Source organism: Capra hircus, chromosome 16 (genome assembly GCF_001704415.2).
Source record: "Capra hircus breed San Clemente chromosome 16, ASM170441v1, whole genome shotgun sequence".
In the NCBI taxonomy this organism is placed as follows: domain Eukaryota; kingdom Metazoa; phylum Chordata; class Mammalia; order Artiodactyla; family Bovidae; genus Capra; species Capra hircus.
In genome coordinates, this window is record NC_030823.1 from 56,597,395 (window position 1) to 56,613,620 (window position 16,226).

A 16,226-nucleotide genomic window follows, 5' to 3' on the forward strand; every position below is an offset into this window, starting at 1 on the left:
CCGATCACATTACCCTGATTATTGAAAGACATAGGTAACATCCACACATCCAACACTTACTAACAGCTTAGTTTATTATTTAGTTGATTATTCCATTTGTATAATCGTACAATGATTCTCTTTTAAACAATACTGCTATACCTGAAGCTGGTCACACTATATCTCCCTTCCTTCTATAGTAGTAAAGTGGTTTTTTCCCACACTCAGTTTTTTTAACAGAACATTTTCAAATATCAAGAAGTGCAATGAACTAAAAATAATGAATGGACCAAGCTCCGTGGAAAACGATTGCACACTCAGTTAAAGGTCTAATGCTCTTACCATGGGCCATGTCCATTCAGGAGGAACCCCGGGGCGGGGGGGTCTCGTGGGAGCTGGGGCTGGCAGCGTGTTGCTGGGTATAAGTGACTCCCTAAAGACCTGTTTGGCAGCTTGGAAAGTTGAGGTTTAATACTGGCCCCATCCATTACCTTTCTAGTCAAAATGGGTTCCTCCCACTGGGCAGTGTTTTCAGATTGTGACTGAGGGTGCCTTCCTCGGGCAAAATCCTCCAGTGAAATCCTCGGGGGGAACCTCACGCTCTCTCGTGCTCCATTCATACTGACCTTATCTTAACTTGAAAGGAAATGGGACCCAGGCATAGGGGCTGTGTGTACAGGGTGCATGTGTGTGTACCATGTGTATATAGTTTGTGTATATGATGTGTGTTTCTGTAGTGCATGAATAGTGTGTGTATACTGTATATATATATAGTATGTGTCTGTTGAAAGTATATACAATGTGTGTATTCTCTGTGTAGTGTGTGTTGCGTATGTACAGTGGGTATGTAGTGTGTGTGTATATAGTGCGAGTGCCTATGTGTAGTGTGTATAATATATATATAGTGTGTGTGCACAGAGGCTGTGTGTACCTATTGTTTGTATTTGTGTGGTGTGTAAATAATGTGTGTAATCTATAGTGTGTAGTATGTACATATGTACAGTGTATATAGCATGTGGATAGTGTGTGCATATGTGTAGAGTGTGTACAATGCGTATGTAGTGTGCATTGTGTTGTGCATGTAGTGTGTCTACACTGTGAAGAATTTATAATGTATGTAGTGTGTCTGCATGCGTGTAAATGCTGTGTGTGGTATGTGCATGTGTATGTGTGTATATACTGTGGAGTTTGTAGAGTGTGTGTGTAGTATGTGCACATACAGTATGTGTGTTGTGTGTGTAGCATGTGCAGTGTGTGTGTGTAAACACTCTCTGTTGAGAGTGTGTGCAGTGTGTGTGTGCTGTGTGGAGTGTGTACAATGTGTGTGCAGTGTGTGTATATAATGTGTGTAGTGTGTGTTATGTGTGCATGTGTGTTGTATATAAATATATAATGTGTCGTGTGTGTGTGTGTGTGTGTAAATACTCTCTGTTGAGAGTATGTGTAGTGTGTGTACTGTGTAGAGTGTGTACAATGTATATGGAGTGTGTACAGTGTGTGCGTGTGTGTAAATGCTCTCTGTTGAGAGTGTGTGCAGTGTGTGTGTGCTGTGTAGAGTGTGTGCAATGTGTATGTAGTGTGTGCAGTGTGTGTGTGTGTGTAAATGCTCTCTGTTGAGAGTGTGTGCAGTGTGTGTGTACACTGTGGAGTGTGTACAATGTGTGTGCAGTGTGTGTATATGTGTGTAGTGTGTGTTATGTGTGCATGTGTGTTGTGTGTGTGTATATATATATACTATGTTGCGTGTGCGTGTGTGTGCGGGGCACAGGGGACACTGAAGGAGGAAGAGGCTCACAGAGGCAGAGGAAGGGGGTGAGGAGGGTCATAGGCAGGAGAAGCAGACAAGGATAAGGCGGGACCTTGTGGGGGAGACAGGAAGAGGGAGGGGAGTGTGAGCCTGCTTCACTTCAGTGACACACAGGGAGGGGCAGGAACAAGGAATGGTGGTCCTGATGCCACTCCCTGGCCCTGCCCCAGTTCAAGATAGCAGCAGCCCGGACGGCCTCTCGTTGGCTGTGTGGAACCCCTGTGTTTTCTGCACAGACTTGAATAAAGGACCGAGACACGGCAGCAGGGGCAAACCCAGGCCTTCCCAGGCCCCACCCAAGTGGCTGGGGTCCCCCCTCTGCTGCCTGTACCCCTTCCTGTCTGGTCAAGGTGAGACACTGACCCTTGAGGCGTTTCACTTGAGGGGTGTCTCAGGGTTTTCTGCCAACCCTTGTTCTGGAGGTGCATTCCAGAGCTTGATATAAAACCTCTCCATCTTTCTGTGGAAAGAGAGGGGCGTGAGGTCACAGGCTTGCTCCCAGGCACCAGCGAGGAAGACTTGTGACCCGCCCTGAGGTCCCAAAGGGCACCCAGCTGCAGGGTGAGGATGCCATGTCCCCTCCCACTGCACCACACTGCGGGCACGTCTGTGCCAAGGAGGCAGGGGCCAAGGAGAGTGGGGCCTGGGAAATACTGAAGGCAGAGCTGAGGAGGGTGAGGGCTTATAATCCTGTGCTCTGAAGTCCAGAGCCTGAATTCATATGGTACCTCAGGCAGGTAAGAAAGAGTAGCTGTGAGAATCTGTTGTCAGTAAAGTGCTTAGAGCAGTGTCTGGCACACAGTAAGCACTCAATAAATGAGCTCTGTCATTCTAACCGGGCTTCCCAGGTGGCGCTAGACCCACCTGCCAATGCAGGAGACATAAGAGACGTCAATTCCATCCCTGGGTCAGGACGATCCCTTGGAGGAGGGCATCACAACCCACTCCAGTATTCTTGCCTGGAAAATCCCATGGACAGAGGAGCCTGGCAGGCTACAGTCCATGGGATCACAAACAGTCAGACACAACTGAAGCAACTTAGCATGCATGTCATTCTAACCATTTAGAAAAACATCAATAGGGTTCAACAATGGGCTTTAAAGATTCTTGTCTCCTTCCTGACCACTCCCTTGTGTTTCTAAGTGCAGAGTCCTGGTCAAAGGCAGGGTGGCTGAAAGTGTGTGTTCAGGCCTCTGAGGTGTGTGTGTGGGGACAGTTAAGGCCGTTGCTGGTCCACAGGACCCTGCAGAGCACTTTCTGAGGGGCTATGTTTCCCTCTGGTTGGGCACCCATTCATGCCAGTGCTAACGCTCAGGGAACCGGGCAGAAACAATGACCCGATCTTTACCTGCAGTCAGGGGAGCTCACCTCCACAGGCACTGCTCATGCTTCTGCAACTAGAGGGGGTTGAAAATGGTGGACTTCTCATCCAGAGAAATGACTGGCAAAACCAGCAACATAATTAAGGAAATCTGGCAAAGGGGGTGTGGGGAGGGGATGGAAGGGTTTTTTGAGGGGGAATAACTTCAGTTCATTATAACACTGCCATGGAGGTCTTGAGCCCACCTGACCAAAGCAAGCATCAGCCAGGACTGATCTGTGCAGGATAAAGGCTGTGGACACCGCAGATTCCACGTGTGTGATGTGTACTGCTGGTCTGGAGAAGTTCACCCTGGAGGTGCTGGAGTTTTTAAAAGAAGAAACTATACTCTTTTTTTTCCAGAATGTGGACTGTTAACTAGACTCCCAGGTAGACTGCTCCACAGGTACATTATGTTGCCTCTTAAAGATCATATTGTTTGGAGGAGGAGAGGGCAGAGTTCTTCTGGAAGGAGATTTAATTCCAGTCCTGTCTTAAAAGGTTATTATTGTTCAGTATTATTCAGCTCAGTCGTGCCTGCCTCCTTGCGACCCCATGGACTGCAGCACACCAGGCTTCCTTGTCCTTTACCATCTCCCGGAGTCTGCTCAAACTCATGTCCATTGAGTCGGTGATGCCATCCAACCAGCTCATCCTCTGTTGTCTCCCTCTCCTCCTGCCTTCAATCTTTCCTACCACCAGGGTCTTTTCCAATGAGTTGGCTCTGCATCAGGTGGCCAAAGTATTGGAGCTTCAGCTTCAGCATCAGTCTTTCCAATGAATATTCAGGATTGATTTCCTTTAGGACTGACTGGTTTGATCTCCTTAGAGTAAGAGAGGACCCAAAAAGCCAGGAGGCCCACGGGAGCCCACGGTGGAGGCTGAGCTCACCTCTGAGGTGTGAAGAGAGCAATTGGAAGGCCTGGGGGGAAAATCACAAGACCCATAGAGCAGCCACCTTCCCAGCTTTCTTGTTGTTCTCTGTGAGCAGAGCTCAGGTTCCCAGCATGAGAGCTTCCAGAGGACACATGAGAGTAGGGCCTGAGGCTGTTCTAACAACTTTCTGGCCTCTTCTCTGTCCCTAGTTGCATGGGACTTAGGAACTCAGCAAAGCTGCACCAACCAAGTGGCCTTTTCACGAGAAGCATGGCAGAACTCGAGCATTCTGATGAACCTCTTGGACAAAAAATGAACAAAACAAACTAACTGCAAAACAAGCCCCAAAGTAACCCCCTAAAGAGAAATTTTTGAAGCCCTGGCTAGCAGGCTTACTGACCACGCAGATGGAGAACATGATATCAAAGAAGTTCTGCAGAGAGCAAGGGTCACCTTCTCCCCAGTTTAGCTGTTGTTTGTGGAGGTTTGAAAGTTCCATTAAAAAATATTAAAAATCTGCACGCCAACCCAGACATTCCTCTCCTCTCTCCTGCTTCCTTTCGGCAGCCACTCTCTGGCATCAGGGCACTAGATATCTTTGCTGTCCCCGTAATCGTTGTAGGGGATACTCAGGGTCTGCTCCTCGCACGTCTTCCTAAGGTCCCGGCTGAGCTCTGACCAGTCAAGTCCATAGGGCTTGATCTCGCTGTAGCGGCAGCCCAGGTACTTGAGGGAGCTGCGTCGCAAGCCTATCTTGGGTTCCTGGAGGAGTCCGTTGCACCAACCGCTGAGATCTCCAAGCTGAGAAAGGATGAGGCCAGCTTTCCTATGGAGCAAGCACAGAGGATGCTTAAGTTAGAAAGGCGAGAAGACAGGAAGGACAAATAGTATGAGATTGCACGCTTCAAGAGGGCAGAGCCCAGGCTGTTTTGCTTACTGTTCCATGTTTAGTGCTTAGAAATGGGGGCGGGCAGGTAGGGGGAACTTCCATAAATGCTCGTCAAGGATGAGTGAATGTTTGCAGCAGCACCTTTTACAATAGCTAGGACATAGACACAACCTAAATGTCCATCAACAGATGAATGGATACAGAAATTGTGGTACTTATACACAAAGGAATATTACTCGGCTATAAAAAAAGAATGCATTCCAGTCAGTCCTAATGAGGTAGATGAACCTAAAACCTATGATACAGAGAGAAGCAAGTCAAAAAGAGAAAGACAAATATTGTATATCAATGCATGCTTACTAATGGAATCTAGAAAGATGATACTGATGAACCTATTTGCAAGGCAGCAATGGAGACACAGACCTAGAAAACACATTTATGGACATGGGAGTGGGAGTGGAAGGAGAGGGTGGGGCGAATGAGAGAGTGGCATGGAAACATATACATTACCATATGGAAAACAGACAGCAAGTGGGAATTGGCTGTGTGATACAAGGAGCTCAACCCAGCGCTCTGTGAAATGATGCCCTAGAGGGGTGGGATGGGGTGGGAAATGGGAAGGGGGTTCAGGAGGGAGGGGGCATATGTGGCTGACTCATGCTGATGTATGGCAGACGCCAACATGATATTGTAAAGCAATTATCTTCCAATAAAAAAACATAATTAAGGAAATAAATGAATGAGTGAAATAATTAATTAATAAGGCTGGGTGAGCAAAGTAGGGCACGGAGATGAAATGAAACAAAACGCAATGAGGACAAATAAGAAAAAAATGACTAATACTTTAGAAATTTATGCCCTCTTGAAATCATACAGTTGTCAGTTTCAAAAGACAAGTCAGATCAATTTACTTTAAAGCCAGTAATTTATCATCATTAAATGACAAACATAATATGTTTGACTGGATATTTCCCTTTTCAAGGCTATTTCTGAACTGAGTACAAGCAGCCAATATATTGCACTCGGGGGATATCAAGTGTAACTAATTATGCCTGTCTGAAGGTAATTATAGTGTGATAAGGGCGCCAACAATAAAGTCCTCAGTGCATACTGACACAGGGCCATTCTTTGGGAAAATGCAGGCTCTCAGTAGCACACATCACCTAATTATTCCCCAGGTGAGCTCCTGCTCTGTTTTGTAATCCCCCTCCAAAGTCAGAAGGCCCCCATCCAAAGACCAGGAAGAAATGGAGGTGACGAGATAGCACCTGAGCTGTTGCAGATCCCCAAGAAAACCAGAACCAGAGAACCAGATAGAGGAGGGCAAGGTCTTCCCAAGTTCACGCACACTAGAAAGGAGTGATCCCACAGGGCTAAGAATAGGGTGTGGGACCCTGCATGTAGCCTGGGGAAGCTGGCTGTCACCACGATCTTGCTAATCAGTATATAGCTTCTCCCTGGCCTCCACTTCTGATGTTAGGGACAGGACCCCCTGATAACCAGTGTTCAGCCCACACTGGCTTTGACTCTGAACACTTAGGAATAAGTGAAGGAATGGGGTGCACCTCATTTAGCTCTGTTCTTTCCCTTCTTCCAAAAACCACGGGTGACCAGAGACCCACGAAGGAATAGTCTCTTATTCCAACAAGCCCAGTCAAAGCTGTAAAATCTGCCTGGAAGGCTCAGGGAGCAGGACCCCTTGAGGGTATTTACATGGGAGGAATCATCTCTTTTCTAATTCAGTCCACAACTCTTTCCAGAAACTGGAAGTTTACACGAATGAGCTCTCAAGAACAAGACGCGTGTTCATTTCAAGCCTCTTCTTCCGTCCTGGCTCCAGCACCACAGGGGTGAGCTCACCGCATTCCTAGGAGGGCAAGTGAGGGATGGCGGGGGATGATGTTGGATGTAAGGTATTGAGCTGCGGCAGCAAAGTCAAGGGGCTGTCGGAGTGTGAGGTCATCGGGGGCCAGTTGTGTTTTCTCCCACTTCAATGGTGGGTCAGAGAAAATCAAACAAACACTCTGCCCACTAAGTCACATCTTATTCAGATTGTCTCTCCTCTGCCCATCAGCCTCTGCCATTTGGCTAAGCAGCCTTTCCAAAAGCCGTCAGCAACAGGGTCTTTGGTGGCCTTCCTCTTAATCCGCCCTGCTGCATGTCATTAGCTGCTGACACATTCTTGGGAGGTGGACGAAGGGCGCAGGAAGGAAGAGTGAAGGGCAGCCTCTGCCTCTGCATCATCTTGAAGAGATGGATAAAGGAACACATCCCAGCTATCCTCTCAAACAAATGGATTCAATTAGCCCATGGAGTTTTGTGGCAATTATTAGCACTCGCTTAAAATCAGAAAATATTTAATTTGGGTCTCCCCTTGACTATCTCAGAGCCTGCAGCATTCTTCTTTCTTAAGAATGAGGCAACCAATGCTGTTCCTCAACATAGTTCAACTCTCAACTCAATCTGGAGGCCTCCATGAATTTGGATGCAACTGGATTGAACTGAACCAATCCTTTCTCCTTGCTTGCAGGATGCATGTACCAACCAACCCTTTTCTATTCATTCTCATAGCTAACTCCAAAGTGGGTTCATGCAGCTCAAGGCAAGAGACTTGTTTCTTGTGGTTCTCCCTCGGATCCATGACACTGAAAAATAAAGCTTTATTTTCCATGAAATAATGAAACTACAATTTCCCCCTAATATATAGCCTTGAAAACCCAATATTGCACGTGACAGAATCTTCTGGGAAGAGAGTTTTGAGAAGAGTGTCATCAGCAGCAGGCCTTACTTTACAGTGAGATCCACGTTTTTTTCCCCTGCTCACTTTCATTAACCAATTTTCCTTCTGACTCTTGAGTTACAAGAGAGAAATTTTAAAAGCGATCCATACTGCCTTCCATTGAGATGATGCATGCAGGGTTAGTGCTATTCAAACTGTGACATTTATGTTTCCTGACAAAGAACTGCATATATGCACACTCCATAAATGTCAGAGGGAAGGAGGCAGGGAGCAGGAAATCGAAAGGAAAGCAGCGAGCACAGAGGGAAAGGGGACAGAGCTGGAGAGAAGGGATGATACTCATTATGAGTAATAATGAGGGCAGGAGGGTAAGGTATGGAACAGGGAAGATATTTCTTAATATGTATCTACTTTCTAACCCAGGGTTTGCTTTTTACCAAAACTGAGACAAAACAAGTTAAAAGGCCCTTATATAGTTCTCTCTGCCTCCCATTCATAGTCATGGCATCTGTTTGCCCAAGGACTATCAACCTTCATAAATTTCAGGAAATAATTTATGGAATGCCAAAAGATTCTTCCTGATCTTACACATAAAATCATTTTATTTTAGGAAGATAATCCTAAATTCTCTCCTTCCTTCAAAAGTAAGAGAATAGGTGGTGGAGGACAGATGTCTTACATGAGGGTCTCCCAAGAGAGTTTATAATTTCAGGTCACAAGAGGCACCCTGAGGCCGAGTCACCCTTCAGTCTGATGAGAGGTCAGATGGTTGGGATGACCTCTGGGTGATATCTTTGTTCATCTCTTTGGCAGAGGATCAAGAATTCTGAGTGCCAGAGGATACTACTATGTTGATTTTCTTCATTTATTTTCTCCTCTTTTTCTTTCTCTTCCTCTCTCCCCTCCTTCTTTCCCTCCTTGCCTTATTTTTGTTCGTTTATGAACTCCTACATAGTTTGGGAACATATAAGTACCAACATTCTACACAAAAAGCCTCTTCATGTGTCTATCTGAAAATTCCACTATTGCCAGGGAAATCTTCTCTTCTCAGAGCAGCAGACAGCCATGATGAATGGAACGGATGAAAGGGGACTCTCTACACATTCCTCCCACTCCTCTCTTTCCAAGAACTCTATCTGCGTTGCTGTTGTTTTTGTTCAGTCGCTAAATTCTGTCTAACTCTTTGCGACCCCATGGACTGCAGCATGCCAGGCTTCCCTGTCCATCACTATTTCCCGGAGTTTGCTCAAATTAATGTCCATTGAGTTGGTGATGCCATCCAACCATCTCATCCTCTATCACCCTCTTCTCCTGACCTCAATTCCAGCATCAAGGTCTTTTCCAATAAGTCGGCATCAGGTAGCGAAAATATTGGAGCTTCAGCATCAGCCCTTCAATAAATATCCAGGGTTGATTTCGTTTAGGATTGACTGGTTTGATCTCCTTGCTGTCCAAGGGTCTCTCAAGAGTCTTCTCCAGCACCACAATTCAGAAGCATTAATTCTTCAGCACTCAGTCTTCATCACAGTTTAACTCTCACATCCATACATGACTATGGTCCAACACTCACATATATACATGACTACTGGAAAACTCATAGCTTTGACTATATGGAGCTTTGCTAGCAAAGTGGTATCTCTGCTTTTCAATATGCCATCTAGGTTTGTCATAGCTTTCCTTTCAAGGAGCAGGCATCTTTTAATTTCATGGTTGCAGTCATCATCCACAGTGATTTTGGAGCCCAAGAAAATAAAATTTGTCACTGTTTCCACAATCCCCATCCATTTGCATGAAATGATGGGACTGGATGTCATGATCTTAGTTATTTGAATGTTCAGTTTTAAGCTGGCTTTTCACTCTCCTCTTTCATCCTCATCAAGAGGCTCTTTAGATCCTCTTTGCTTTTTGCTATTAGAGTGGTATCGTCTATATATCTAAGGTTGTTGATATTTCTTCCAGCAATCTTGGTTCCAGCTTATAAGTCATTCAGCTTGGCATTTCACATGATGTACTCTGCATAGAAGTTAAATAAGCAAGGTGTCAATATACAGCCTTGACGTAATCCTTTCCCAATTAGGAACCAGTTCGTTGTTCCAAGTCCAGTTCTAACAGTTGCTTCTGCATAAAGGTTTCACAGGAGACAGGTAAGGTGCTCTGGCATTCGCATTTCTTTAAGAATTTTCCAGTTTGTTGTGATCCACACAGTCAAAGGCTTTAGCATAGTCAGTGAAGCAGAAGTTGAGATGCTTTCCTGGAATTCCTTTGCATTTTCTATGATCCAACAGATGTTGGCAATTTGATCTCTGGTTCCCCTGCCTTTTTAAAATCCAGCTTGTACATCTGGAAGTTCTGAGTTCACGTGCTATTGAAGCCTCACTTGGAGAATTTTGAGAATTACCTTCCTAGCACGTGAGATGAGTACGATTGTGCAGTAGTTTGAACATTCTCTGGCATTGCCTTTCTTTGGGATTGGAATGAAAACTGACCTTTACCAGTCCTGTGGCCACTGCTGAGTTTTCCAAATTTGCTGACATACTGAGTGCAGCACTTTAATAGCATTACCTTTCAGGATTTTAAATAACTTAGCTGGAATTCCATCACCTCCACTAGCTTTGTTCGTAGTAATGCTTCCTAAGGCCCACTTGACTTCACACTCCAGGATGTTGGGCTCTAGGTGAGTGACCACACTATCTTGGTTATCCAAGACCTTTTTTTTTATAGTTCTTCTGTGTATTCTTGCCACCTCTTCTTAATCTCCTTTGCTTCTGTTAGGTCCTTTTCTGTTTCTATCCTATATTGTGCCTATCCTTGTATGAAAAGTTCCTTTGGTATTTCCAATTTTCTTGAAGAGATCTCTAGATTTTCCCTTTCTGTTGTATTCCTCCATTTCTTTGCAATGTTCACATAAGAAGGCTTTCTTATCTCCACTTGCTATTCTCTGGAACTCTGCATTCAGTGGGTATATCCTTCCCTTTCTCCTTTCCCTTCTCTTCTTTTCTCAGCTATCTGGAAGGCCTCCTCAGACACCACTTTGCCTTGCATTTCTTTTTCTTTGAGATGGGTTTGGTCACCGCCTCCTATACAATGTTGTGAACCTCCATCCATAGTTTTCAGGCACTCTGTCTACCAGATCTAATCCCTTGAATCTATGTGTCACCTCTACTGTCAAATCACAAAGGATCTGACTTAGGTCATGCCTGAATGGCCTAGTGGTTTTCCCTATTTTTTTCAATTTATGCCTGAATTTTGCAATAAGGAGCTGATGAGTCAGCTCCAGGTCTTGTTTTGCTGACTGTATAGAGCTTCTCCATCTCTGGCTGCAAAGAATATAATCAATCTGATTTGGTATATACAACCTATCTCTGAGTTATATAACCTAAAAGCAGAGGCATTGAGGAAGTTGTAGCCTTGGGCCCATGGTAAGTTGACAGACACTACATTATCCTAATTTTGATGCCAAGTTAGATGCCAAGATGGGTCACTGGCTACCCCTGCACTCTGCCTTTCAAGAGAACACAGAATTTAGCTCAAAATATATCTGTATGGACTACCCTGGTGGTCCAGTGGTTAAGAATCCGCCTGCCAATGCAGGGGGCACCAGCTGGATCCCTGGTCCAGGAAGATCCCATGTGTCACGGGGCATCTAAGTTCTTGTGCCACACTACTGAAGCACGTGCGCCTAGAGCCCGTGCTCCACCACAAAAGAAGCCACCGTGATGAGAAGCTTGTGCACTGCAAGGAAGAATAGTCTCTGCTCTCTGCAACGTGAGAAAGCCCTCTCAAAGCAATGAAGATCCAGGGCAGCCAAAAATAACAATTAGCTGATCAATTAATTTAAAAAATAAAGCTGTATAGGCATATAACACATGCAAAGTTCATATACAATAAATTTTTTGGATAACCCCTTCAATAAAATTTCTAATTTTCTTTCAAAAGACTAAGCTTTTGGCTCTTACAGTTTAGCCTTTGGAATGCTGCATCAGCATGATAAGGGGTAAAACAGCTCAAGGGCAAAGGTTTTTTTCAGAGTTGAGGAAATGCATTCATGACTTGACTCCTTCATACAGCTTATCCATAATGAATCCGTATGAACTGAGCTGCCTAGAAGCACAGGACCTACTTCTCCAGGCACCTAAGCTCACCAGGATATCTGTAAATTCATGAAGGCAGTATTATGGTGGAAGAGGTACGAAGTTTCCAAGAGCTGAGGTCTACAAAAGAGACGACGAAGTTTATTGATTACCTGGGGCCCAGTTCATCCTCACACCGCCAGGTGAATTCTCCGAAACTCTCATAGTGCTGGTTATAGTGGTAGAGGACTCGATGGAGAGTGGGGGAGCCCAGATCCAGAAGCGTGTTGTAGGCCGTCTGCTGCTCCTTCCCGCTGGTATAGCCATTGAAGAGATTGTAGATCTTGTCTGCTATTTCTGACAATGGGAGAAAAGGCACATAAATAAGATTTTATATGTGTGTGTGTGTTTGTGTGTGTGCGCACGCACGTTAAGTTGCTTCAGTTGTGTCTGACTCTTTGTGACCCTATGTACTGTAGCCCGCCAGGCTCCTCTGTCCACGGGGCTTCTCCAGGCAAGAAAACTGGAGTGGGTTGCCATACCCTTCTCCAGGGGAGTCTTCCTGAATGAGGGATTGAACCAGCAACTCTTATGTCTCCTGCATGGCCAGATGGGTTCTTTACCATTAGCACCACCTAGGAAGCCCACATATATATATATAAGTGATTTATATGTATATGTATATATGGTTATAAATACAAGCATGTATGTATATATATGCATGTAAATGTGTATTTGGATATACATGCATGTGTGTATGTGTGTGTGTATGATACTTAAAGAACACTGAACCTAAAGCCTGGAGAAAAGTGGTTTGAGTAATTTACTTTATTTCTGCCCCATCAAGTTTCAGTTTTCTCTTCAATAAAATGAAAGGCTTCAAACAGAATCACTCTAAGGTCAACTGCAGGGATAATTTTCTTCACCCATGTTTCCTAAAAATACAGAGCCAGAGGCAAAAGCTCATAGATTGATACTTTATTGGCAAATGCAGTCCCAGGGAAGCAGAAGGGAGGATAGAGAGAAATGAAGCAAGAAAGGAGGCAGAGTAAAATATTGGAAATTGCTCTAAGGAACTGATGGTGGTTTTGTAGGAGACGATGTATGAAGTTACCCAGTTCCCACCAGTGCTTCCACAGGGAGAAAGAAAGAAGACTTTATATCACGCTCCCATCCAGGATCAGTCCATGGGACTTTCACGCTTGCTCCTGGGAGGCATTAACTCCCCTGCCCCTCTAGGCCGCATAGCTTTGGGTACAAATGCGATTCTGCAAAAGCAGTGTGGAAGCCCTGAGCAGTGGGGAGCAGCGTGTGGCTCAGGGACAAAGTGAGGCACGGCCAGGTCATGCCTCCAGCAACATGAAGACCTGGAGTGGCTGCGGTGCCAAAGGGAACCTGACCCTGTGACCACAGGAATGCAGGTCCTTCGCTAGGGCCACCCAGACAGCTGGGATGGCAAGCTTCCGGTGCTGGATCTGTGCTGACATATACATTGAATCCAGTGCATTCTGCAGTTCCAAACGAGTAATCTTTTGGTTTAGATTTCTGCCTCCAAGGTATGCATTGATAAGCCCAAAGTTGGTGATGTGGCAAAGTGGCAGTGAATTTGTGTACCTCGGCATTCTTTCTTGTGGAGCTCAAAGCACTTTATCATTAAATATTTTCTCATTAAACCTGTCAGAAAGGACATTTGTTCACACTTCCTTCCTAAACAGCTGGGAATTTAGATCTGGAAAGCAATGCTTTGTCTTGGACCTAGAGTTAAATCTGGGGATGGAGAAACTAAGTTCTACAGGCTTCTGAGTCAGACTTTGCCCGCTTGACCCCCTGTTGTCCAAAAAGCCCCGATTCCTTTTCAAATGAATTCAAAGCTGCTGGTAACAACAGAGCCATCATTGTAAGAGTTTCCTGGGTTGGAACAACTAAAATTTTTACCTCTGCCCAAACACTGCTATGATTTCATTTTTTATTCTATCCTGCTCATTGTCCAGGAGCCAGATATTACTTCTTTAGTGTCCTGAGTAGCCAGAATAAGGCTAGACATTGTAATAGCTTCAAAGATGTTAGCTTAGTGGGGGAAATTCATGACTTTGGGAGTCATTTGAATCTGCTTTGGGGGCCGGTTCTGGTGATGTATCTCCAAACCAGGTTACACCAACCCATTAGCAGTTAAACCCTTGTAACCAGCATCTTTAGCTACAATAAAAATAATTTTAGTCCAGAAATTCATTTGGATTTTCAGGACTTTAAAATTCTCAGGTTGTTAAAATAAGATCAAGAAATAAAGTGGACGGTGATTTAGACTATAACAATCTTTGGTATTTATCATATATTAATAGAATATAAAGAATATAAATAAAATTATATAGATTTTAAAGAGCTCTGGTATTTGTTTGTTTACAGCCTATTTGACTGCCAAGAATGTTACACCTGTGAATTCTAATCCTCACATCAGCACAGCACAATGATTATGAATGTTCTTGTCCTACAAATGAGGACCGTCACAAAGGCCAGGTTATCTGCCCAAGGTCGCAGAGCTGGTGTGGGCTGGAGTCAGGGTTGAAAACATTATCTATCTCCCATTGCCCTTTTGCCTCAATGCTCAGGGGATGGTAGTGTTAAACCAATTTGACATGCAGGAGGCAGGGTCTTGGGGTATGTATTCTGGAGTGACTACTTCTGGCAGAGGACATTTCCCTGGCTGACCCATAGATGCTACACGAGAAAGAGTCCAGTCAATATGCAGGAGTCTGTCATTTCTGCAGTAGAGATGGAGAGAAGCAGAGGGACTATCCTAAGAGCTGTGCTGTGTTCAATGGGAGACGGGGAGTGTGCACTTGGAGAAGAATGACCAACAGAGGAACATGCATGTGATCAGATCAGGGCCCAGACAGGGAGGGCTGGGGCTCCTTCTCCCAGCCTTTCACTGATGTCAGTCTGTTCTTATGTCTGGTGATGGGACGTAGCATCCCAGGCTCTGGCCCTGGTGGTGACATTTTGCTGAGGAACAGTGATGACTGAGAAGGTGTTTTCTGGCCTATTTACTATTCTCCTAACACAACAGTAATATCCAACTAGAGAAGGCCATTAGCATCAGCATTTGTGTCCAAGACCAGGTGAGATAGGCCCAGGTTCCGTGATAAATCTCCTAAAATCAAGGTAACCTAACTCTAGGGTGTGCTTAAAAGCTTCCATCAGTAAATGGGATGCTATATTCAGAAAGATCTACATGCTAGGCTTCTGGAGACTGAGTATTTCTGGCTCTTCCTAGCTCCACTGAGGGGATTTATGGATATCATTTCATTAGTTTTCATAGCATCTGAGGAATTCACTAACTCAAAGAATGTTAAAGACTCTAAGGCATTTTTGGTTATCCTTTACCCAGCTTTCAGCTTCCCAGAAGTCTTGAGCTACCCAAAATACATATGGGTCTTTCCTCTCTTGACATGCAGGGTGTTCAAGAATAGTTAAAAATGCCAGTGAAGAGATGGCAACGTGTCAACATATGCAGCCTCATCACAAAAAGATAAAAAAGAGAGAGAGAGAAGGGAGTTAAGAACTCTTGAGCAGCAGAATAAATCAACAGGGTTGGGACTAAAGGCCTCAGACCCAAAGGTATGGTTTGAGAACAGGCACCATGGCACCGAATGGAGCCGGGCTCCACTGGCTGTGTGACCTTGGATAAGTTACTTAACCTTTCCAGGTTTTAGTTTCCTTGTTTGTTCAGTGATGATCAATAACACATACCTTCCAAGAGTATTATGAGGCTAAAAGTGATGATGAATGTAAAGCCTTTCTTTCGCATGATGTCTGGAAGGAACAAGTACACATTTACTGACTCATTGATTCATTCTAAAACATCTTTAACTGAGTGCTTACCACATACTTGACATTTTTCTATGTACTTGGGCTACGTCAGGGAGAAACTTGGATAAAAGTTCTCATTTTATGATACAGTCTGGTGGCAGGACACATTCAGTGAAGCAATAGACGTAATATATAAGTAAAATACTGTGTGTTAAAAAATAAAACAGGACCAGGAAGACTGGGAGTGCTTGATGGGCATTGCAATTTTAAATATGAGGGAATCACTGGAAAGATGACAATCAAGCTGAGGCTTGGAGAAGGGGAGACAATGAGCTGGGGACGTCCAGGGCAGAGCAGGCCAGTGAGAGGAAACACTAGCACAGAAGCTCCCCAGCGATGGTGGGCAGCAGACCTGAAACATGCGGATCACCCATGGTGTTTGGAAGTGAGGGAGGGAGAGAGCTGGACAATACTAGATATTACTTTTAAAAATCACTGTTACTGGTTTTCTACTTGATCATGTTTTTCCCAGTGCCATGAGACAGAAATTGAAACACAGGAGTCCAAGAGCAGGGCAGGGGGAAATAGTCTTATTTAAATGAAAAGGAGTGACTCCAAGGGCAGGAGGGAGCTTTCTTATCCCTCAGCAGTGGTTGCTCTTTTTACTAAGAAATAAGCATCCTGGGAAGCATCTATCC

The 16,226-nt window shown here is 44.7% G+C and overlaps 1 protein-coding gene across 2 annotated transcripts in view; it reads right to left on the minus strand.

Annotated features, from left to right (window-relative positions):
• Positions 3,877–16,226, minus strand: part of ASTN1 (astrotactin 1) — a 359,173-nt gene continuing 346,823 nt past the window's right edge. For both annotated transcript variants that reach the window (XM_018060633.1, XM_018060632.1), the window contains exons 22-23: positions 11,895–12,078; positions 3,877–4,848 (exon numbers count right to left, since the gene is read on the minus strand). In XM_018060633.1, coding sequence (XP_017916122.1) covers positions 4,611–4,848; positions 11,895–12,078 — 422 coding nt within the window. In that variant the 3' untranslated portion in view covers positions 3,877–4,610. The remainder of the gene's footprint in view (positions 4,849–11,894; positions 12,079–16,226) is intronic.